Source organism: Microtus ochrogaster, chromosome 4, assembly GCF_000317375.1.
Source record: "Microtus ochrogaster isolate Prairie Vole_2 chromosome 4, MicOch1.0, whole genome shotgun sequence".
NCBI classification, from domain to species: Eukaryota; Metazoa; Chordata; class Mammalia; order Rodentia; family Cricetidae; genus Microtus; species Microtus ochrogaster.
Genome location: NC_022011.1, coordinates 65,279,901 through 65,302,849, shown reverse-complemented (window position 1 = coordinate 65,302,849; position 22,949 = coordinate 65,279,901). Strand labels below are relative to the sequence as shown.

General features: G+C 43.9%; 1 protein-coding gene across 1 annotated transcript in view; it reads left to right on the top strand.

Moving 5' to 3' along the window:
- The window catches only part of Neb (nebulin), a 185,246-nt gene that overhangs the window by 123,777 nt on the left and 38,520 nt on the right, over positions 1-22,949 (top strand). Inside the window, exons 91-120 of the mRNA XM_026778640.1 lie at positions 136-447; positions 1,045-1,149; positions 1,261-1,365; positions 1,673-1,777; positions 2,348-2,455; positions 2,560-2,673; positions 3,090-3,287; positions 3,635-3,739; positions 4,434-4,538; positions 4,636-4,740; positions 4,972-5,079; positions 6,705-6,818; positions 7,327-7,524; positions 7,848-7,952; positions 8,535-8,639; positions 9,773-9,880; positions 10,382-10,486; positions 11,789-11,896; positions 12,475-12,579; positions 12,709-12,813; positions 13,954-14,052; positions 14,448-14,558; positions 15,312-15,416; positions 16,009-16,113; positions 16,518-16,622; positions 18,826-18,930; positions 19,071-19,175; positions 19,939-20,043; positions 21,371-21,475; positions 22,813-22,917. Of these exons, the coding sequence (XP_026634441.1) occupies positions 136-447; positions 1,045-1,149; positions 1,261-1,365; positions 1,673-1,777; positions 2,348-2,455; positions 2,560-2,673; positions 3,090-3,287; positions 3,635-3,739; positions 4,434-4,538; positions 4,636-4,740; positions 4,972-5,079; positions 6,705-6,818; positions 7,327-7,524; positions 7,848-7,952; positions 8,535-8,639; positions 9,773-9,880; positions 10,382-10,486; positions 11,789-11,896; positions 12,475-12,579; positions 12,709-12,813; positions 13,954-14,052; positions 14,448-14,558; positions 15,312-15,416; positions 16,009-16,113; positions 16,518-16,622; positions 18,826-18,930; positions 19,071-19,175; positions 19,939-20,043; positions 21,371-21,475; positions 22,813-22,917 (3,573 nt within the window). The remainder of the gene's footprint in view (positions 1-135; positions 448-1,044; positions 1,150-1,260; positions 1,366-1,672; positions 1,778-2,347; positions 2,456-2,559; positions 2,674-3,089; positions 3,288-3,634; positions 3,740-4,433; positions 4,539-4,635; positions 4,741-4,971; positions 5,080-6,704; positions 6,819-7,326; positions 7,525-7,847; positions 7,953-8,534; positions 8,640-9,772; positions 9,881-10,381; positions 10,487-11,788; positions 11,897-12,474; positions 12,580-12,708; positions 12,814-13,953; positions 14,053-14,447; positions 14,559-15,311; positions 15,417-16,008; positions 16,114-16,517; positions 16,623-18,825; positions 18,931-19,070; positions 19,176-19,938; positions 20,044-21,370; positions 21,476-22,812; positions 22,918-22,949) is intronic.

Sequence of the window (22,949 nt, the reverse complement as noted above, 5' to 3'; positions counted from 1 at the left end):
TGGTTTTTGTTATCTCAGAAGTGTCCACCAGAAAGCTAGGGAGTGAAACTACTGGCTGTTCCTCTTCTTCATCAACCCTACTTTGTGCCACGTATTTATCACAGCTGACGGGTTCCATATTCTGCCTCTCCCCAGCTGAAATACAAAGCGGAACACGTGAAGCAGAAAGGTCACTATGTCGGTGTCCCCACAATGAGAGACGATCCCAAGCTGGTTTGGTTTGAGCACGCGGGCCAGATTCAGAATGACAGGCTCTACAAGGAGGACTACCATAAGACAAAGGCCAAAATCAATATACCTGCCGACATGGTGTCGGTGGTGGCTGCCAAGGAGGGGCAGAACCTTGTCAGTGACATTGATTACCGCCATTACCTGCGCCAATGGACGTGCCATCCTGACCAAAACGATGTTATTCAAGCAAAAATCGCCTACGACCTTCAGAGTGACGTAAGTGGCTGTCGTTTCTTGTTATCTCTACTACACCATACACTGAGAATAATAAGCAGCATTCCATCTTTGACACTTTGAGCCATGAGCATTGAGTTTGTCCCTAGAAAGGAATGATGCTGGAGACTGAGCTGAGATGTTTAGCAATCTTGATCGAAGATGAAGACTGAGGAAAGCCGACCTACTTCCCCGGATGTCTTACTCCTCAAGAGACTTAAGTAGCTGTTTATAAGGGAGTCAAAGTTGAAAAAGGGGGGGGATAGAGAGGGGGGATAGAGAGCGAGGGGGGGGATAGAGAGAGAGAATGAGAGAGAGACCTGTAAGCTGAGCCCAGAATCCCTTTCCTCACGGCCACAACTTATCCCTAACTCCAGGCGCCCTCCAGTGACCTCGCTCTCACAGCACTTCACCTTGTGCTGAGTCCTTAAGGCACTGAACTCAGGGCCTTGTGCAGTCACAGGCAAAGCCATGGCTGAATGAATAAGACAACAGCCACTAAAGAGAAATCCATCACAATGTTCTGAAAGATTGTCTGGAATCCTCTGCGGGTATCCTACGGATCACCTACGGCCCCTTCTATCTCGCCTCTCTCCTCAGAATGTCTACAAAGCTGACCTGGAATGGCTCCGAGGTATTGGCTGGATCCCTCTGGATTCTGTGGACCATGTGAGGGTTACACGGAACCAGGAAATGGTGAATCAGGTATGCAGAGCTGTTGGATTTCTAACCTAATGCCTACTTTCCTCACCTGCCACACGGGGATGGGGTGCCCTGTGGGGACAGAGCTATCTTAATTGTCTCTATTCATTTCAGATAAAATATAAGAAAGCCGCTCTTGACAACTATCCCAACTTTACCAGTGTAGTGGACCCTCCAGAGATTGTTTTAGCCAAGATTAACTCGGTCAATCAAAGTGATGTAAGTTCATATTGTTTATGTTGAGGTGCTTGGACCAAGAAGCGAAGTGAATTATTAATTCTAGATAATTGACAACTTAAAATTGAGAGAGGGATAAATTGCAAGACAATCTTTGACAATGGTATATGTTGCATTCACTTTTACATATCTGCATTCTTGACCAGAATATTCAGTTAGCTAAAATGAACTGTAAGTCAACCAATTGGTTAGTTTTTCTATGTAAATGTAGATTATTATGTCTTCAAGGTTAGGAAACTTTAAATGTGAGTTTAGGCTAACCAAAAGGTTTTATTTTTCCTCTTTTTAGGTGAAATATAAGGAAACATTTAATAAGGCAAAGGGCAAGTACATATTTTCTCCAGACACACCACACATCACCCACTCCAAAGACATGGGGAAACTCTACAGCACTGTGAGTCCTATTTTATATAATGACTTGTTTCCTAATTACGGTCTTGTCAATTTTTGTATTCTTAACTGGTTTGTAAACTGATGAACTTGGAGGGTGGCCAGTTGTCTTCATTGCTTCTACTAATGCAAATAAATAGGTAATGGTGTAGCAAGTGTTATCAGGTCTCTAAGGACAGCACAAAGGATGGAACAGGTACCAAAAAGAAAGAAAAATGGAGGAGAACACATCCCTCCTCAACAACCCTACATGTACAATCCCAGTCAGCAAATGGAAGGCCTATACTCCCTAATTTAATCCAGCTAATTTAAAGAAGTGTATGTGTATGTGGTGTGTGTACCAATATGGAACAATGTTTGAGTCTTTTCCTTATGTGCAAATTTATCATTTTTTCAAGAAGTATAAATGTGATCAACTGTTATAAAATGTTTCCATTTGTAGATTTAATGAAATAACTTCCTGGTTTTAAGTTAGGTACTCTAATGATGATAATCATTCTTGCCTTGAACATAAATGATGGTTTGGGTATATAAGTAAATGTGATTCTATTAACATAATGGTTTTTTGTTCCAGATACTATACAAAGGAGCATGGGAGGGAACCAAGGCCTACGGCTACACCCTGGATGAGAAGTACATTCCCATCGTTGGAGCCAAGCATGCCGACCTGGTGAACAGTGAGGTCAGTTTGACTGTTTCCTCTCCTAGGATCAGAGTCTTTATTGAGGAGCAAGAAAAGTTGGATGGAAAACTCCAGCGATTCTCAATGTTGAACCCATTTTTCAGCTGAAATACAAGGAAACCTATGAGAAGCAGAAAGGTCACTACCTGGCTGGAAAAGAAATAAGCGAATTCCCCGGAGTAGTCCACTGCCTGGATTTCCAGCAGATGCGGAGTGCGGTGAGTCAGGGCTTACTTCCCTGAGAGATGTGTACAGCTTCCGTGTGCTCTTGTGTCCACGCATTTATCACCTTCCCCGTGACTCAAGATTAGCTGGGGGAGAGAGAGTAGTAGGGGGGATGGATCATCTTTCAGATTTTATCACCCTAACTGTCTGTACACATTGCCCCCTGCCCTTTTTTTTTAACCAAGCCTACAATAAGGGCTTTGAACTGGAAAAAAAAAAAAGGAAAACAAGTTTCCTAATGACATTGTATTACAGAGGGTTAGAAAGAACACTTTTTAAATTTTTAATGTTATTTTATGTATTATTCTCTATGTACTGATCTACATTAGAAATGGGACTAAAGAAATTGGCCTCTGAATATTTTAGGTTTTCATCCCTTAATAATTTCTGTCTCTAAAACCATCTCTAGTTGAACTACAGGAGAGATTATGAGGACACAAAAGCAAACGTGCATATTCCCAATGACATGATGAACCACGTGCTGGCGAAAAGGTGCCAGTACATCCTCAGCGACCTGGAGTACCGACACTACTTCCACCAGTGGACGTCACTTCCGGAGGAGCCCAACGTTGTCCGCGCCCGAAACGCCCAGGAGATTTTGAGTGATGTACGATGCCCTTTTCTGCACATTGCCTTAGCCTGCAGACTTCACCTATTCCTGCTTAACCTCCCATGGTGCCACTTCCCCTGCTCACAGACCCAGAGACTTCCAACACTAAGTGGCATGACTATCTACTCTTCGTGTGAGGGTCCCCTTTGAGCCGCAGGGTGCCCGTGCTGAATATTTAATCGGTTCAGCACTAGACTCAGATTAGGCAGTTCCCCTCTGAGACATCTTTCAGCCAGGAAGTCGCTTTCAGCTGGTTGAAGGTCAAGGAGCAGCAAGAAGCCATCAAAGGGACCAACTGTAAATTCTGAATACCTGCCACCTTTTGCCTTTCTTCTTTGTTGCAGAATGTATATAAAGATGACTTGAACTGGCTGAAAGGCATTGGCTGCTATGTTTGGGACACACCCCAGATCCTCCATGCCAAGAAGGCATATGACCTCCAGAGTCAGGTGAGCCGATCTCCCTCTAAGGACCAACTGTCCAGATGTCACCATAGTCCATGGTAGCATCCGTGGGCTGCTGGCCAGTCTGTCCCTAAGCTCTGATGAGAGGTTGCTGTAAAGGTGCATGATCTAAGGTAACTCATAATCTAAGGCAACTGTCCCCAATCGGACCTCTTGTGGTGACCTTCTCTGGTGTGACTATCCTATAGCTGAAGGTCATGTGTATTTGTGACAGGAAGTTACAGAGGGGAGGGTTGTGGGATGGTGAACTGTTTATAGGCATCTCCGTCTTGGCCAGGTTAACTTGGAGAATATAGGAAGTATATTTGACAACAGGTATCTGTGTTTTGGGGAAATCATTATCTGGGGCGTGTCGCAGCATGTGTCACAGACGAGCTGTGATTGGGCAGGTCTGATGGCTATTGGCTCTCTGGGCTGCCACTGTGAGGGCTGGAAGGCGGCATGGCGAAGGTAACAGAATGAAGACAGACACCTCACAGCGATCCAGACCTCTGTCTTGGCCAAGGACAGCTGCTGCTTGTTTTGGCTGCAGCACAAAGTCTGTGGATGGCAGAGTGGGGGCAGCCTGCTTCTTAAATTAAAGCAGAAACCCAGCAGTCAAGGCAGAGATGGCTAAGATGCCAGAAGCAGCCAACTTTGCTTGTTTGCCATCTTGGACGACTTTTGTTTTCCTTCACAGCTACAATACACAGCAGCAAGCAAAGACAATCTGCAGAACTATAACCTGGTCACAGATACGCCAGTTTACGTGACTGCTCTTCAGAGTGGCATCAATGCCAGCGAGGTATGATGTCCTTGTCCTCTCTGTAGGGTAAGCCCTTTCTTGTCTTCAGAGGTCTTCCACCAGCAGAGGTGCGGAAGTCATTCCTTTCTGTCTGCAGGTGAAATATAAGGAAAATTATCATCAGATTAAAGACAAGTATACCACGGTGCTAGAGACTGCCGATTACGACAGAACCAAGAACCTGAAAAGTCTTTACAGCAGTGTGAGTCATCCTTTCCCCTTCAGAGACAGGTTTTTTAAAAATAGGGATAAAACCTTTCCATAAAGGTTTGTCCAGTTTTTCCTGAACCATCAATTTCCCATTTTCCCAATATATCCTCACTATACAGCTAAACTTCACACTGAAAGAATGCCCCGGGGTTGGAAAATATGTGGGGGCTAACCAGAGCGCGGTGCTTGTATTCACAAGGTTTTTTTTTTTTAACCCTTCTAGAACATATACAAGGAGGCCTGGGATAAGGTGAAAGCCACCAGCTATAAGCTGCCAACCAGCACCTTGTCCCTGACTCATGCCAAGAACCAGAAGCACCTGGCCAGTCATGTAAGTCAAGTACAAGCATCACAGCCTCCCCTCGCCCTTTCCTCTCTGCCCCCCCCCACCATACCAAGAAGTCCCCAGGCTGTTCTGATGTTGCCCAGAAGCACCCCAACACCCCAGGGGTATCTGGCAAACACTTCTAATAGCTTGACATCAAAGTCCCTGCTCACTCACTGCCTCCTCTCGGGGCGCTGTAGTCCCTGGAGAGTCATACTTACCATTCAGGAGGACACGGGTGCAGTCGTTCAGAGGCTCCCCGTGTGCAGACAGCATGGCTGGGTAGCCTCTGCTTCAGCCAGCAGTGGAGAGAGAAAGCTAACACAAATAACACAAACCACCATAAGAATGTAGCGTTTCCAGCCAGGCCTGGTGGCTCGCTACAAGTCCAGCATGGAGGAGTCGATGGCACAAAGATTGCTGTGGGTTCAAGGCCAGTCTAGTCTACAGTAATGGGTTTCAGTCTCACCTAGACTAGAGTAAGATCCTGGCTCAGAAAACAAAACCAAAAATAGGGTATTTTGCTAGAATTAAGGTGAGAACTGGTCCAAAGCTAAGCTGGGGAGTGTGGTAGCTGTAGCTGGTTTCCACACTGTTACAGAGAAGCCGATGTGGCCGAGGAGCATGCCCCTCGTTGGGATTGGTGAATACATTTTACAGAGCCCCGGGGAGGCGCCTCTTCTTCTGTTGCAGATGCTGAGCAGAATATTGTTGGAAGGAGGGGTGGGGGGAATTAAGGATCCCGACATTGGTTGGAAATAATTTTAAGGGGGAAAATGGAGTTCTTGTGAAGGCTGACTTTTCACAGCTGAGGGTAGATCAGCTCAGAGACGCTGGAAAATTGTGTCCTGGTATTTGTTTGGGATTTGGGCGGAAATTCTGTTTGGCTTCTAATTGATGAAGCAGCCCCCCACTGCCTCTAAGAGTGGCTCTCTGAGTCCTGAGAGCCTGTGTGTTGCTCCCGTGCCCCGGAGGCTGCCTCTTACCTCTGCCTTGTCCTAGCTTGTTGTGTTGTAGAGTATTGATTGACAGGTGGTACAAACTAAACACCAAAGGCTGACTTAGCTACCTTTGCAAACACTTTGGAAACACAGAAATTCAAGAATTATCACTCTCAACCATAGGCCATTGCATGTCTCAACACCAAAGTTCCAAGCCCAGTCTGAACCTTTCACGTGGGAGAGCAAGAAAGAGAAGAGACGATTTAACAGTCTGCTTACCACAAGCTGGGGGGCGTGGCTCAGTGGCAGGCTGTTTGCCTTGAACGTTCAAGGCCCTGGGTTTGATCCTCATCGTTACAAACATTTTAACCACCTAAGGTGTAATCCTAGAAGTAAGGTTATGTAGTAGCAGTGGTATTTGATGTGGGCACTTGAAAACAATACAGTTTTATAGCCTGGTCCAGGATAAAAGTACTTCCAGACGCGGCCTAGTTGCAGCCTCACGACGGCCCTGTGTCGGCTCTAGTGTCTTTGTATGGGTCCAAACGTGAGCACTGAGAAGTACTCCAGCCCCAACCTGCAGCATGTTATCTGAATCCTGGAGGCAGGACCTTTGTCTTGTGCTTTTTTTTTTTTAAACAGTAAGTCTTTACTCTTCATGTTTTAGCTTTTTCTACTTGTCCTCTATAGATCAAATACCGAGAAGAATATGAAAAATTCAAAGCTCTTTACACATTGCCAAAAAGCGTTGACGACGACCCAAACACTGCGCGGTGTCTCCGAGTGGGCAAGCTCAACATCGATGTGAGTACCGGCAAAGGTTTGAGTGGGCACAGAAGCTGAATCAAGTTGTCACGTGGTATCCGTTGTTCTATGAGATTGTTCTATGAAGCCAGGCACGTGGCACTGGTTGTACATACAGAAAGAAGCTAAGTTATTATCCCAGCCCACGCTTTAGCAAACGGTTCTGGAGGCTGAGAGATAAAATGGGTAAGAGATAAGAATACTTGCTGTTCTTAGAGAAGACCCAAGTTTAGTTCTCAGAACCCATGTCAGGCAACTCACAACTGCCTGGAACTCCAGCCCCAGGGGCCCCACATGCATGTGATATACACTCACTCATACACGCACACAGACATAAAAATAAAAATGGATCTTTTAAAAAAAATAGCCTGGTTTTAATCTATACAAGATGCAAGAAGAGTCCAGCTTCCACCCCATCCCCCACTGCTTGCTATAAGCTGGAGAAGGCAGACGTTGCGTGACGATACAGCAGCTTTCTGGTAACTGGGATACAACTTGACTTTCCCAGCGCCTGTACAGATCAGTGTATGAACAGAACAAGATGAAAATCCACACCGTGCCCGACATGGTGGAGATGGTGACGGCCAAGGATTCTCAGAAGAAAGTCAGCGAGGTGGACTACCGCCTGCGCCTCCATGAATGGATCTGCCACCCCGACTTACAAGTCAACAGTCACGTCAGGAAAGTGACTGACCAGATCAGCGACGTAAGCCCATGGCTTAGGAGGACCCTCATGGTCACCCCACCATCCCCCCCCCTTCCACCTGATGAAAAGCAGGCTCATCTAGATCTCCACATTACCTTTGTCCCTCTTGCTTTCCTGTCCATGGGTCTGAGGGATTTGGGAGTGATCCCTGGAAGCCAGGCTGAGCAGAGATCCCTGTGGCTTCTCAGTCTCTGCCCAGGAACTTTTGCTTTTCATTTCTTCCCAGTGTCACCTGGGTGTAGGCTACACCTATTCTTTGCTCTTCAAGAAATGGCCAGATATGTGTTTCTCATCCTCTGCATCTACTGAAACCCCCCTCCTAGATTGTGTACAAGGATGACCTCACCTGGCTGAAGGGCATTGGTTGCTACGTCTGGGACACTCCTGAAATTCTCCATGCAAAACATGCTTATGATTTACGCAACGACGTGAGTGTCTTTGGTTTCTTGGTCTAGGGCACACCTCTGCACAATCTAGAGGCAAGGAAACAATGCTTAAAACAAAGACAGTGCCACGGCGCCATTGTAAATTAAGTCTTATTGAGGGTGGCTAAGCTGGAGAAAGATGCTAAAAATATAATATTCGCTTCTCAGCATTTAGTATTTCTATCAAACAACCTGAGCCAGCTGTGTCACGCTCCTTTGTGCAGAAGTGACTCCAAGCTCTCCTCTTCACCTTTTAAACTATTTTGAATATATTAATGACACATAATTTTTACTATATATCTGTTAGGATAATAGATGGGATTTAGTCATAAGGTGCAGGGAAATTTGTCACACAATGTAATATAAGAGGATTTCAGCAAAAACTTTCTGAGGAGAGCAGCTGTCACACCTTCTAGATAACTCTAAAGCCCCCTATGATTGTAAATACTGGAAGTGTGGATATTCAAATTCAAATCCATCCTGTGCACATTGTCGATGGGTGTGACTCTCAAGCCCTTTGTAAAATATTATGCTGCCTACTGCAATAGATGTTCCAGCATAGGCTTGCTTGCTTCTTCTTGGCAGATCAAGTATAAAGCTCACGTACAGAAGACACGGAATGACTACAAGCTGGTAACCGACACGCCGGTCTACGTTCAGGCTGTCAAGAGTGGAAAACAGCTGAGTGATGTAAGCCCTCCCTGAGGAAGCGACTTTTTGGGTAGCAGTGAAGATGGGGCACAACTCAACCAAAGACTGGGGAACACCAGCCCCTTTCCTACCTGGGTACTAGACTTGGTGCCTTAGAAAGGGCCTGCACAGCCCCCTTTTCCCTAACATCCAGTGTCAGCAGTTTGCAGGGGTGACGTCGTGAGTGAGTTTGTGAAATGCTTTGTTGTTAGAGCACCCAGTGCTGCTTTTTATGCTATACTGTGTATTGTTAGAGGCATTTATGTCTGTCTCCCTGTCTAGACCTTCTGTTAATCAGAGCCAGCTGGTAGAATGGGAAGGGAGTGGGCTGCAATGTGTTAAGGGTGTGGGTTGGAGTCCTGCCTCTGCCACATAATCCAAGCCTGGGAAAAGCTTCTAACTCCACTCCAAGGCTCGTGTGTAAAATGGATTGTGCACATATTCCCTGTCATGCCTGAGGGCAAGCAGAGAGCCACCAAGCTGTCCTTGGTCAATTAAATGCACAGGTAGCAAGTAAATAATAGATCGCACCCAGAAAGAGAAGGTTCCTACCTATTATCTAGAACTCCTGGAGGGGAGATGGCCACCCCTTGACACCTGAGATGGGCTGTCCACCTTCCAGGGATATCTGCAGCTTTGGTTCTGACTCCATTGCATAAAAAGAGTTACACAGCAGAGGTCTCTGGGTTCATTCGTTCTTTTCCTCTCGTTGTGACAGACCCCTCACAGAAACAATGGGAAGAACTATTTCATTTGTCTTTCAGGTTTAGAGAGTTCATTCCATGGTTTCTTGGTCCTGTGTCCTTGGATAGATACCATGGTGGTAGAAGCATGTGGGGAAGGCCAGTTCTCTGCCTGTGGCAGACAGGAAGGAGAGAAAGGGGTGGGGAAGCAGGCCTGTGACAAGAATCTGCCCCCACTGACCAACTTCCTCCAGCTAACTTGCAAAATAGTGCCACCAGATCAGGTCCAATCAGTGGCAGCAGGGACAGGGGTTCATATTTATAACACTAACCAAAGGCCAGCTTTACCCTTTTCATAGTCGTTAAAGAGATCATGGATCTCCATTTGCTCTGTGTCTTTCTAACAATGCTCCCACAGTCTGATGACTGACCTTACCTCTCCTCACCCAGGCTGTCTACCACTATGACTACGTGCACAGCATCAGAGGCAAAGTGGCCCCAACCACTAAAACCGTGGATCTGGACCGGGCCCTCCATGCGTACAAGCTCCAGAGTGAGGTGGGTGTTGGGAAAGGGAGTATGGGCAGAAACCCCAGCCACAGAGTCCCTAGAGGCATGCTGGCTTGTGTATGCAACCTCACTGACTGATCTTGGAAGGTATGTAAATGCTGTGTTCCACTCAAAGAGTTGAACAATAAACAGCGTGCCTTGCCTTCCTTCTTGACTAATGGGATCCTCCTATCAAGCAATCAAACAAATTAAAAATGAACGTGTTGTTGTCCAATATTTGCAAGTCAGAAAGAAGAGAGCTGGCATGTTGTCACTGCTCTTTAAAACCTCGAAATCACAATGACAGAGTTAGGGCATTTGGTTCTAAAGGGCTACTAACCGTAAGGGATAAAGGCAGAAGTCACTGAATGTGAAGAACTCGGGCCCTACCCTTCGCTCCCTTTCCTGTGTCTCGCCAAAAATCTAACAAACTGCCTGTGATATGTTTAATGTGTTTAAAATGTCTTCGATGCCAGAAGACATTTTACTTGCTCTTTTTCATTTGGGCAGAATTTGTACAAGAAAGGCCTGCGCTACCTGCCCACTGGATACAGGCTCCCAGGTGATACCCCTCACTTCAATCACGCCAAGGACATGCGCTACATGAGTAGCTACGTGAGTAATCTTCATTCTGTCGGGGCCTGAAATTTGAGTGTGCAGAGACTAATGTTAGCATCGGTTCTCATGCTCAAACGATACCCAGAAGGCTCAGCCTGATGGTGGGCAGGGCACAGGCAGACAGCATGTTCCTGGGGATGAGATGCACCCCATACAGTTCGGTAGTACCTGCATACCACAGTGGGTTACAACAGGACAGCCTGGGCACCTCGGCTCAGTGTTGAGCGCTGTCAAGATGCTTCTGTCTGAGCTGGCCTGGGACTGGAAACATCCCAAGCTCTCCCCCACATCATTTACTGGAAATACAAAGTTTACTTAGGAGACGTCACTGTGTGTCCTTTTGAAGAGACTACTTAGCCACTGAGCCTGACACTTACCTTGGTTTTTACGTCTGTGCTCGGTTCGTGGGCTATCTAGACTCCACTGCCTGTGATTTGCCGCTGGGAGTCCACCGATACTTCCCTTTCCTGGATTTCCTGAGTGCCAGCATAGACCTGAGACATCATGCACTCCAGGGGCGACTCTTAGAAGAGTGTAATAGTCTACAGGCTGTACCATAGCCAGCCATTGGCTAGAGACCAAGATTCAGCTCTCTCTCTCGTTGGTGCTCATCTTCAGAGTCCTGGGAATCAGCTGTGCCAATGACACAGTGCCGCCGTGGCCCAATAATACAGCTCCAAAGCAAACATGAACAAATTTAAGAGTCAAGCCTGTTATTTTTAGAAATCAGTCTATAAGTCATTCATCAGTATTAAAAATGTCATCTTGGTCCTTTTTCCTTGGTCCTATTTCCTAATTTTCAAACCACTTTGAGACTAAAGTGATAGCTATTTCTTGGGTTTCCTTCACTTCCTACAAACAGATTTCACCCAGGTGGGAATTTTTTAACCTTTCTATAGACAGGTGCTTATCATTCAACTAATAACTTTCAAGACTTAAGACAATACTAAAATTGTGTCATTGAGGCCAGTGAGATAGTGCAAAGGGGGAAAATGTATGCCATGCAAATCTGACACCAGATTTGACCCCAAAGCCCATGGTGGAAGGAGGGAACAGATTCCAGAAAGTTGACCTCTGACATCCACATGCATGTCACACGCATGACATGCACATACACATAGTATTAATAACAAAATAACATTTAATGGATGTCATATTTATTTAAATTATGGCTAGTTCTTACTCTTGGCGATTAGATAATAAATTTCAAATCAAGACACAATCTCTTTTCTAATTGAGAAATAAAGTACAGTTCTCTGTGTAGCCATCACTGATCTCAGTCTGCCTTTGCTTTCTCAGTTCAAATACAAAGAAGCCTATGAACACATCAAGGCATATGGGTACACACTTGGGCCCAAGGATGTCCCGTTCGTCCATGTCCGGAGAGTCAACAACGTTACTAGTGAGGTACTGTGAACACTTATTCTTGGAGAAAAATACTGAATTGAAAATCATGACTTTTGGGGGACCTTGGGAGAGGGTTGAAGGGGAGGGGGAGAGGCAGGGAAAGAGCAGAGAAAAATGTAGAGGTCAATAAAAATAAAAATAAAATCATGACTTTATTTGAAATGCATTTAAGAATTTCTTGGGCTTCATCCGTAAGGAAGACAGTATGAGGACCCTATTTGATTGTTGTGTCCCTCATAATTCATCATAAAGACTTGGTTCCATAGACTATGATGATATTTGTGCAACATCTTTCATCAGATTATGTTTTTGTCTGACTTCCAGCCCTGATTGTCATCAGCTGTATTTGTACCTCTGTCCTACTAAGCAAACCATGTCATGGGATGTAGACCACTTTGCCCTCAGAATTCTTCGCCAAAATGAAATAAGCATTTTCTCTTATGCTAACCTTAAATCATTTTATAGTCTCAGAGTTTCCTCTCTTGGTTCTTTGTGTAAAGTATTCAGTTCTTTCTTAGTCAGTAAATGCCCCTGTGTTCCTGCCCCAAACATCTAGAATGGTTTCTCCTTCCCTGCAGAGACTGTATCGAGAATTGTATCATAAACTAAAAGACAAGATACACACAACTCCAGACACACCTGAGATCCGCCAAGTCAAGAAGACACAGGAAGCTGTCAGTGAGGTGAGAATGATGGGACGGAGAGGCCATCACCCGGGGAGAATGCTGGGGAGTGGACAGGCCATCACCCATGGAGAAACGCTGGCTGTTTGTTCTCTAATGTGAGTTTCTGTTCTTTTTCTTTTTCTTTAGTTGATCTACAAATCAGACTTCTTCAAGACGCGGGGCCACATGATCTCGCTGCCATACACACCTCAAGTGTTGCACTGTCGCTACGTGGGAGACATCACCAGTGACGTAAGAATCCTGTAGGCTCTTTCTAAAGGAGTCCCACCAAGAAGTAGCCTTGCTTTTCGCATTTAGGACACCCAGTGGTCTTTGAAAGGCCTTTTCCAGTGCTCACTTCTTACCTAAATGTACAATTTGGAGGTGAAATTGTTAGGGAAGTCCTACAGTTCCCCAGCCACGGGGAAAGTCAGGAGAAAACCAGTGGAGGGAAGAGGGCTGCCACCATGCTTGCTCATTCAGTGACCGCCACTCTACATCAGCATAAGGTCTTCACCAGTTCCTACCATTCAGTTCCCTGCATCCCAGGTCAGATTAGCTTTCTTTCCCCCTCCTGGTCCTGGTAGCACTCCCTCGTAGCATCTTCTTATTGCCATTAGGAAAAGAACTCCTTGGGGATCTCCTTTTCCTGGTGGATCAATCCCTTAAATCTGTGAATTTTTTTCCCCTTAATGTGATAACACAATATTAGTGCCCTCCCCTCAACTCAGGATTAGAGGTTCAACTATGGTCTGAATGCAAGCAGAGTAATATCCGAAGGTATACATGTTGAGTCAAGATGAAAACTACAATGTTCCCTTGTATTGGTGGAGGAGGGTACCTTTCATAGACCCCCCCCCAAGGGATACATCAAATCATGGACAGTACCAAACCATGACTATACGGTCATTAAATACATACTCTGGATAAAGTTGAACTTGTGAATTAGGCATAAGATATTAAGCTTAACAGTAGAATAATCATAACAATATACTAAGATAAAAGATATTTAAAATATAAAAACTGCTTTTTTTTGTTTGGTTGGTTTTTTGAGACAGGGTTTCTCTGCAGCTTTAGAGCCTGTCCTGGAACTTGCTCTTGTTAAACCAGGCTGGCCTCAAACTCACAGAGAACCGCCCGTCTCTGCCTCCCGAGTGCTGGGATTAAAGTTATGCACCACTACCACCCAGCTTTTAAAAAAAAAATGCTTTTTCTGGAATATTTCATTTTCATATTTTTTTTCATTACAGTTAACACTGGAAAACTGAAACCACAGAAAGCAAACCTGTGACAGGGAGAACTACTGTGCACTGATAAAAAAGTGTGGCTGTTCTGTGGTTTTGTCGTGTGTTTATATTGGCTCACAACCAGCTGTCTATGTCTGCCCCACAGATTAAATACAAAGAGGACTTGCAGATCTTGAAGGGACTCGGCTGTTTCCTGTATGACACTCCCGACATGGTCCGCTCCCGGCACCTAAGGAAACTCTGGGTAAGGTCACACCTTCACGGTATACAGCTTCCCTACACATGTATCACGCATCCCATTGCTAGCTTCCAGCGTGGGGAGGGGAGGGCAGAACAAATCTCGGCCTATATCTACTTTTAAGGAGAAATTTGCCATCAGCCCACTTAAGTAGGTAGTGATTTCCTTATGATGATCCATGCCTGTTAGAAAGGTAATGAACGTAGTTAAATGATAATTGCTTTTGTTGTTGCCTAGGAAGATGAAGGTTGGGGGCCGGAAGATACAGGGTGGATATCATTGAGACTCTTAGTATCCCAGGACACAGTCAAAGCCTGCTCAGTTTGCATATGCCAGTCATGTGTGCCATGCAGTCCCTTCCATAACTAACCAGTTTGCCGTTCTGGCTTTCCTCTCCTAAGTCAAATTACCTGTACACTGATAACGCCAGGAAGATGAGAGACAAGTACCAAGTGGTGCTTGACACCCCGGAGTACAGAAAAGTGCAGGAACTGAAGACCCATCTGAGTGAGGTAAGTGTCCATCGTCTGTCTCGAGAGGCAAACGGACCAGCTGGACTGAGCTACTCAAAAGATTCTTGGTTCCTGTCTATGATCATCCCTTGACTGCAGAGTGACCCAATGTCTCTGTTAATCAGTTGGCCTTACATTGGCTCAATTTATTTCTTTAATTTTCTCTTTTTGTAAAATAGACATTAATATTTGCCTTTCTACAACTAAGGCAAATGAGAGACTTGACATGACTTTATAATTTAGAAAGTCTTTATACTGAACAGTTATCTGTAAACTAAAGCTAATTCAAGTTTTTCTGTCTTGAGTATACGAAGAATATAGCAACGGTAATGTCAGCTCTTGGAAGGCTTGATAATATCTGCTGTATTAATGTCATGGGGGCAAAGGGAAGGAGCTTCTAGAGGAAAATAATCATAAACCATCAGTTTAGAGCACTGGTTCTCAACTTGGGGGTCAAGAGACCCTTAAACAAGAGTCACCTAAGACCATCAGAAAACACAAATATTTACGTTACAGTTCAGAACAGTAGCAAAATTACAGTTATGAAGTAGCGATGAAAATAATTTTGTGATAGGAAGTCACCACAACATGAGGAACTGTATTAAAGGGTCGAAGCAGTAGGAAGGTTGGGAACCACGGGTTTAGAAGGAAGGAACTTACTTAACCTGCTGCAGTAGTAGGTTGCCTGCCTTCCCTACAAAGTAAGCAGTCGTCAGGTCATCTAGGGACCATGATGGCTTGTTTTGCGTCTAGCTGGTGTACAGAGCTACGGGCAAGAAGCTGAAGTCCGTCTTCACTTCAGTCCCTGATACGCCTGACCTCCTGAGAGCCAAGCGAGGACAGAAGCTTCAGAGTCAGGTAATGCCTGCCATTTATGAATGTCGATTAGCCCGCCATGGGACAGTAATGTCTGCTTGACCTTCTTAGGCTGGTAGCTGACACAGTTGATTGTCCTTGCTGCAGTCTGTGCCCACTAACATTGCAGTTTTCTTCAAGACTATGAGGATTCTGATGATTTTACAGGCAAAGGAGACTATGTCTCCTTTGCAAAGGGTTGTCTAATTTTGTCCTCAGATGAGTGGTTACGGACTCTCAGGAGTAAAAAACTGATTGTTTGATCACTTCAAGAGTGTGTCTGTTATCTACAGACAAAGAAACTCTGTGTCACACATGCAGGCAACGCTAGGGAGAAAGGATGCTGAAGGAGCTTTCAGAATCCGCCCAGTGTTCTCTTAGCATTCTTTATCACGTGGCTGTACACTGGACCACACCCAGCAGAAGAGCCATTGGACAACTGGTTTGTGGGTGGGTGTTTTCAAGTGACACTTACAGAGAAACAAACTCACAAACACATACGACAACAACCTCGAGCAACCAAACACACAAAGACTCAAAATTAAGAGGACAGGTAAAATTGTGTCTCTGACTCCTCCCTGCTCTTGTTACCCAGTATCTCTATGTTGAGTTGGCCACTAAAGAGAGACCCCATCACCATGCTGGAAACCAGACCACAGCCTTGCAACATGCCAAAGACGTGAAGGACTTGGTCAGCGAGGTAAGATGGGGATTCTACACCAGCGTACCCGTTTGCTAAGAAATACTTCATCATCTACTATTTCTAATAAGAATTTTATCACTACAAAGTGGGCTCGGCATCCCCCAACCACAGAAGCTGTACTCTACGGATGAGATAGGATGTGCCTTTTCCTTAGATCTGTGATTCGGGTGTAAACTGGGGAGGGTTAAATCACAAACTCTGCCAGGAGAGTGCTTTGCAGTACAAGCCTGATAACCTGAGTTCAGTGTCCAGAACCCACAGAAAATGAGGAGAACCAACTCCACAGAGTTACCCTCAGACTTCCATGCGTATGCCCCAAACACACAGACATGCAAATACACCACGATAATTGTAGTAAGATTTGAACTTTTTTGTCTTTCTCTGCTATTTTTGTATCTTAGAACAAGTACAAGATTCAGTATGAAAAGATGAAGGACAAGTATACACCAGTTGCAGACACGCCAATCCTCATCAGAGCCAAGAGGGCCTACTGGAACGCCAGTGATGTGAGCATCCCTTCCTTCTTTCTCCTTCTGTGACAGGGAGAGCTGCAGTTATCCAGCAACACAAACTGTTCCGTCACAGCCATAGCTGAAAGTCATTGCTCACAACGTGAATCAGGAAAGAACACATACTCGCACAGTACCAATCTAGCAAAGTAGCTAAGAACTGTGTTGAGATGCTGCAAGCTATTAGTTATCTCTTAGGCAACAATATGATCCCCTCCTTGTAACTTTTGGGTAGCATCCTAGAGATACTTGGTAGCTAATTTACTTAGACATAAAATCATGGTCTTGGATGCAGACAAACATAGATTCAATTTAGTTGCCTGCTCTTTAAGTCCATATAATTTATCTAATTTTTCTTGTGTGTGAAATAGAATGAGAAAATGAGAAACATGATGATGCTGTAAGAATGTACAAGAAAGCCGGGCGGTGGTGGCGCACGCCTTTAATCCCAGCACTCGGGAGGCAGAGGCAGGCGGATCTCTGTGAGTTCGAGACCAGCCTGGTCTACAAGAGCTAGTTCCAGGACAGGCTCCAAAATCACAGAGAAACCCTGTCTCGAAAAACCAAAAAAAAAGAATGTACAAGAAAATGAACAATGTCTATTACACTACTTTATCAATGCTTGGGAAATGCTCTCGTCTGTCTCTTAATTGACTAATACAGTGTGTGAGTGCCAGGATATGTGATCACAGCAGCTAGAATCAGAGGGTGGACTTTCATTGTCCCCATCACCTGTTCAGGGACATGTCTGCCTTTCACTAGTAACTAGTTTATCTGTTTTTGAAGACAGGAATTATTAGACCACTTGATGGAGGTGCCCAGCTCCTCCTGGCTTTGTGACTCAGAACTCAACTGCAGATTTACTATATCTATTGCCACAACCCTTCATGGGATGGACAACTTGAGACTTAGACCCAGCCAAAAGCCTCAGTCAGGACCACGTATCCACAATATAGCTCTAGATTTCATGGCCACACAAAGGAATTAGTAGGAAAGAGACATTTCCAGTTAGCACTTGAAATTCAAGATGAGAAAGCCATAGATTCTCCTCTGTCCTTCCGGGACAGTTCCAATCTTGTGACATCCCCTGTCTTTATCATTCAAGGTTACTGCTTAATTTTCCCCTTTTTGTTTTTTCTTTTTTTTTGTTTGTTTTTGGTTTTTTGTTGTTGTTGTTTTGTTTTCTTGAGACAGACTTTTACATTGTAGCTGAAGGTGGCCTATCATTCACTGGGTAGCCAGAGTTGGCCTCAAACTTACAACGGTCCCTCCCAAGTACTGGGAGCACACTGCTGGAGCCACTCTGACCAACATTGCCCACTGTTAATTCGTGTCAAATTTAATTTTCTTTGCAAGGGGGTGGCCACACACTGAAATCAATCCCAGAGTCTGACTGTGCCCCAGAGCTTCCCCTCTGCCAGTTTTCAAATCCTTTATCTTTAAAAGAGCACCAATTCCAAGAACCTTGATCTTTAAAGTCACCCAGTGCAACAAGGATGGTAGCTGGTATTAATTTTTAATATATCAGCCATGGCTGACCCCACAAGTAATTTTCTAACATGACCCGTGTAAAGAACAAAGCGTTTCAGAAAAGATATCTTTCACTGCGTGCTTGGTTGGGAAGCAGGCTGCCTAGAGAAGCAGTCTTGCGTCGATGAGATGAATAGAGCGGCCATCCACAAAGACAGCAGTCATAACCAAATGAAATGTCAAGATTGCTTAGTGCAAAAGTCATTTTAACAGCAGGAGGTGGGAGTCAAATCTCTGCCCCACCATGAACAATAGTATGTCTTAGCAAGTCTGTGGTCTTTGTTTCGTCTTTTCCCGAAATAAATTAACACTTACATGTATTTCTTTCTTATGTTAAGTAGTCTTAGATTTAAAAGAAAAACAGCGAAATCATACAGAGAATTCTAACATGCCCCCCATAGTTTCCTATCACTAATGACTCTCAGACCTTTGTCACCATCAGTGAACCATGATCCATGAATTATTACTTTATCAAGCCACGTCATTTTTTTTTTGGATTATGAAGTTTTCCTTCATGTCTTTTTCTCTTCTAACATCTGGGATAACCTTTCAAACTTTTCCCTAAATCTATTCGTGAGGAAAATCTAAGAGAGAGTGGGAGCTTAGCAGAACTGAATTCTTTAACATGGTAGTTATTCTTCATGATTGGTGTTGTATTCTCTCTTAACAGCTTCGCTACAAAGAGACATTTCAAAAGACGAAAGGGAAATATCACACCGTGAAGGATGCCCTGGACATTGTGTACCATCGCAAAGTCACAGATGACATCAGCAAAGTGTGTCCCTGGATAGGACTACCTCAGAGGGGCTCTGAAACCTACCACTGTTTTGGGTTTTTTGTTTGTTTTTTCTTAGCGCAATCTCATTTTTTGAAAACTCCAGAGAGATTAACTGAGTCTTTACATTTTTACAACAGGTGAAATACAAGGAGAACTACATGAGCCAGCTGGGAATCTGGAGTTCCATCCCCGACCGCCCCGAACACTTCCACCACCGGGCAGTCACAGATGCCGTCAGCGATGTGAGTGTCACCTCCAGTTTTCCCGTAGGAATCCATATTTCCATGGGAGCTGTGAAGTCAGGCTGCTGAAACACTTGTCTGGGTTACAATTACGTTTTTTTCATGGGTGGGGAGGAGGTGTCACATGCCACGGTACATGAGCTATGATGAATCACGTGACAGTCAGAACAACTCGTGGGAGTTGAGTCTGTCACTCTGCCATTAGAGTTCCAAAGATCAAACTTTGTGGCATGCACCTTTACCTGCTGAGCCATCTACCTGGCCCCGCTTCCATAGAGTTTAGATCTTGAATGTGGTTATTCAAGTCATAAAGTTCAATTACTAAGTGAGTAAACTAAGTGGGCTTGGGAGAGGAAAAATTATATTCGAATTTGTCACCTTCTGTTTTCCTCTATGAGTCAAAGCAATATAGTTCATGCCTATCTTGGATTCTTTGAAGAGATTGTGACAGAAAGCAACGTTCATTTAGAAAGAGGTTTCACCTCTCTGCATAGAAGTATAGCTGCCAAGCCAATGATATTCTCTGTGCAAAAGTATACTGGTTTAAGTTGATTTTGATTAATAGTAAAAATGAAAATTTCTAAATATTATGAAACAAATCATAAGAAAAAATTAGTAATTCTAGAAATGTATTTAAGTAATACAGGCTATTTCACATCTTCATTATTTGACATACTTTGGGAATCAGAGGTTCTGACGTGTTCTCTTGGATGGCTCCTAAGAGATGAATTGTTACAACCCCTTCCTATTCCTCTTCTTTCAGGTAAAATACAAAGAAGATCTGACCTGGCTCAGAGGCATTGGCTGTTATGCCCATGACACCCCTGACCTGACTCTAGCTGAACAGAACAAGACTCTCTACAGCAAGGTATACCTGTATTCTCAAGGAGAATGCTTTATCCATTCAATACAAACCCAGTTCACAGAGGGAAAACAACCTTTGTAGCTTCATCCCTGTCCTGCCTTCTAAATCCTGAAACTAATGCCATGCTGAACTCTTTACTATCTTGAGAGATTTTCAATTTTGTTTTGGTTTTCGACAGGGTCTTACTGTGTAGCTAGGCTCACCTAGAACTTATTATGGGTAGATTAGGTTGGCCTTGAATTCACAGAATTTTGGTTGCCTCTGTCTCCGCAAGTGCTAGGATTGAAGGTGTGTGCAGAGATGTCTTTAGTGCTGAACTCATTAACCGTAGCTTCTTTATCGAGGACAGCCACTCATGACTACTCCTGAGTTCCCTCTCATTTATCTGTGTGGATGATCCACCCAGATAAAGCCGAATACAGCAGCAAATATCAAGTGTGGTTATTTTAATCTACAAAATATGTGATACAAGCTGTAAATCAAGTTTTTTAGGGCCTCATTTTCCTATTTACAATATAAAACAGTTGAATTTGCTTTTAATATATAAAATAAGAATCAGCCAACTTCTGATACATGCCAGACTGTATATATTTTACAGTAGACTTGGTGGGTCACATTTATAATAGCACCTGTTTTCTCTGTTATAATTATCTAAAATTGTAAAAACCATTCGTAATTGTAGGATTGTTTAAAAACAGGTTGCAGGGTAGCTAGGTCATCACTCACCCCTGCTCTGTAATATTTAATTATCACATTAGTTGCTAGAAAACTATAGTCTAACTAATGGACTAAAAACTGCATTCACATGGCACATCAAAATACATTAAAGTTACATCATCATAATATACCCAAACAGAGAAGAAATGCTTTAGATCTTTGCTCAGCATTGAATTTGTTTTTAGTAACCAACTAACACAGTGGTTCTCAACCTGCAAGAGATAACCCCTTTGGGGGGTCAAACGACCCTTTCACCAGGGTCACCTAAGACCATCATAAAATACTAGATATTTACATTGTGATTCATAACAGTAGCAAAATAATAGTTATAAAGTAGCAACAAAAATAACTTTATGGTTGAGGGGTCACCACAACAGGAGAACTGTATGAAAGGGTAGCAGCATTGGAAGGGTTGAGAACCGCTGCTCTAATGGATGGTTTATACTGTGTATTTTGGAGTGTTTTCTACTTTTCACTTCCTTAGGATGTAAGAAGAAAAACTCAATAAAGATTTGTTAGCTCTATGGAAGCATTATTATAATTGTAAGAAAAATATCATGACTCCTCCTTAAGACTAGATATGCAATCTAATAATTACGTTCTTTCCCTCCAGTATAAGTATAAAGAAGTATTTGAAAGGACGAAGTCAAATTTCAAGTATGTTGCTGATTGCCCAATTAACAGGCATTTCAAATACGCAACTCAGTTGATGAATGAGGTACGTACTACTAAGTGGGTTAATAAGCCTATTCGGTTCTCTTGAGAAATCTGTAGGGCTACTTCATTAAAATCTAATACGTAGCAAGACAGGAAATCTGCCCTAAATGTTCGTTCCCTAGAAGGACTTGGAAAGACTACCGTCACTATCTGGTCGGCTCTGCCAAAGCCTTGACTAGGCCTTACCCCTCCCTTCACCTCTTCAGCACAGTCCCGTGGTGTCAGAGAAAGGAGGGAGGATTTTGTGGACTGTCAGCTAAACGCCTTTAAACTGTTAGAGCCGGGAGACCTAGAAGTTCGAGGTTGATCCAGTAGTCCCGCAGAGGCACCCCAAGGGAAGTGGTTAGGCCCCCTGACCTTTGCAGTGGGGGTAGTTATGTGAACCATGTATTCAGATATATCTGCCACTCCCACAGAATTGAATACACAGTCCACAGTCGTCCGACCTACCCCCCCCCCTTTACAATCAATTCAGTCTTCCCTATAGCCATTTTTGCAGTGATGTAATTTGAATATAATTCGAGCAAGTTAAAATAAGAAAACCGTGAGTTCTATTTGGGGAATTTTATAATGTTTAGATGTTTCCATAGCTAAAATTATAATTGAATGCTTTCAGATACTTCGTGGATTTGCATAAGTTCAGACATGTTAGAAAGTTAGTAGAAGACCTCGTAATGAGATTGTAGCCAGTGGTGCGTTTACATGATGACCTTTGTCGATTTCAATTATTTTTGTTTCATTTTATTTCATTTCAACACATTTCCAGGCTGGAAAGCTCTGAACAGGTACCATAAGTAACTTCCTAGGGCAGTCTTGATAGATTTTGTTTTTCCTGTTCCATAAAGAATTCCCAGGTGTCCTCTAAAATCATCGAGTAAATTAGCACTGCACGATGATGGCAGGTGTGCTTGGGTGTTCCTACTTAGTTACACCTCTGGGTTAGTAGAGGGAGTGATATTTTCCGATAGCGTTAATTACACTTTTGGATTCTCTCTGCCTTATTTGTTAAGCTCATAGATTACCAGCATCTCGTTTTAAATACAGTGGAAGATGCCAGACATTAATAATGTGTCATATGAAAAGGTGGGAAACCTCTGGGCATGAGGTGGTACCCCAGTTTGTTAGAGGTTGCTCTCCCCTAGGCTCCAGCCCTTTCTCCGTGCAGTCTGTCTTCATCCGTCTTTTCTGCTTCCTATATGACAGTAAACACTGTCCTGGGAGACGGAGGGACTCGCTAAAAATGACAGGTTTCTCCCTCACGGGAGTGTTTAGACCGAGATGTTACTGTGTACCCTTGATGCCTTATTCTTGCTATAATTTAATATGATGTTCGACCAGAAAAAATACAGAGCTGACTATGAACAGCGGAAAGATAAATACCACCTGGTAGTCGATGAGCCTAGACATCTGCTGGCTAAGACCGTAGGCGACCAGATCAGCCAGGTACTGTGACCAGGCTGGCAGCGTGGCCCGAG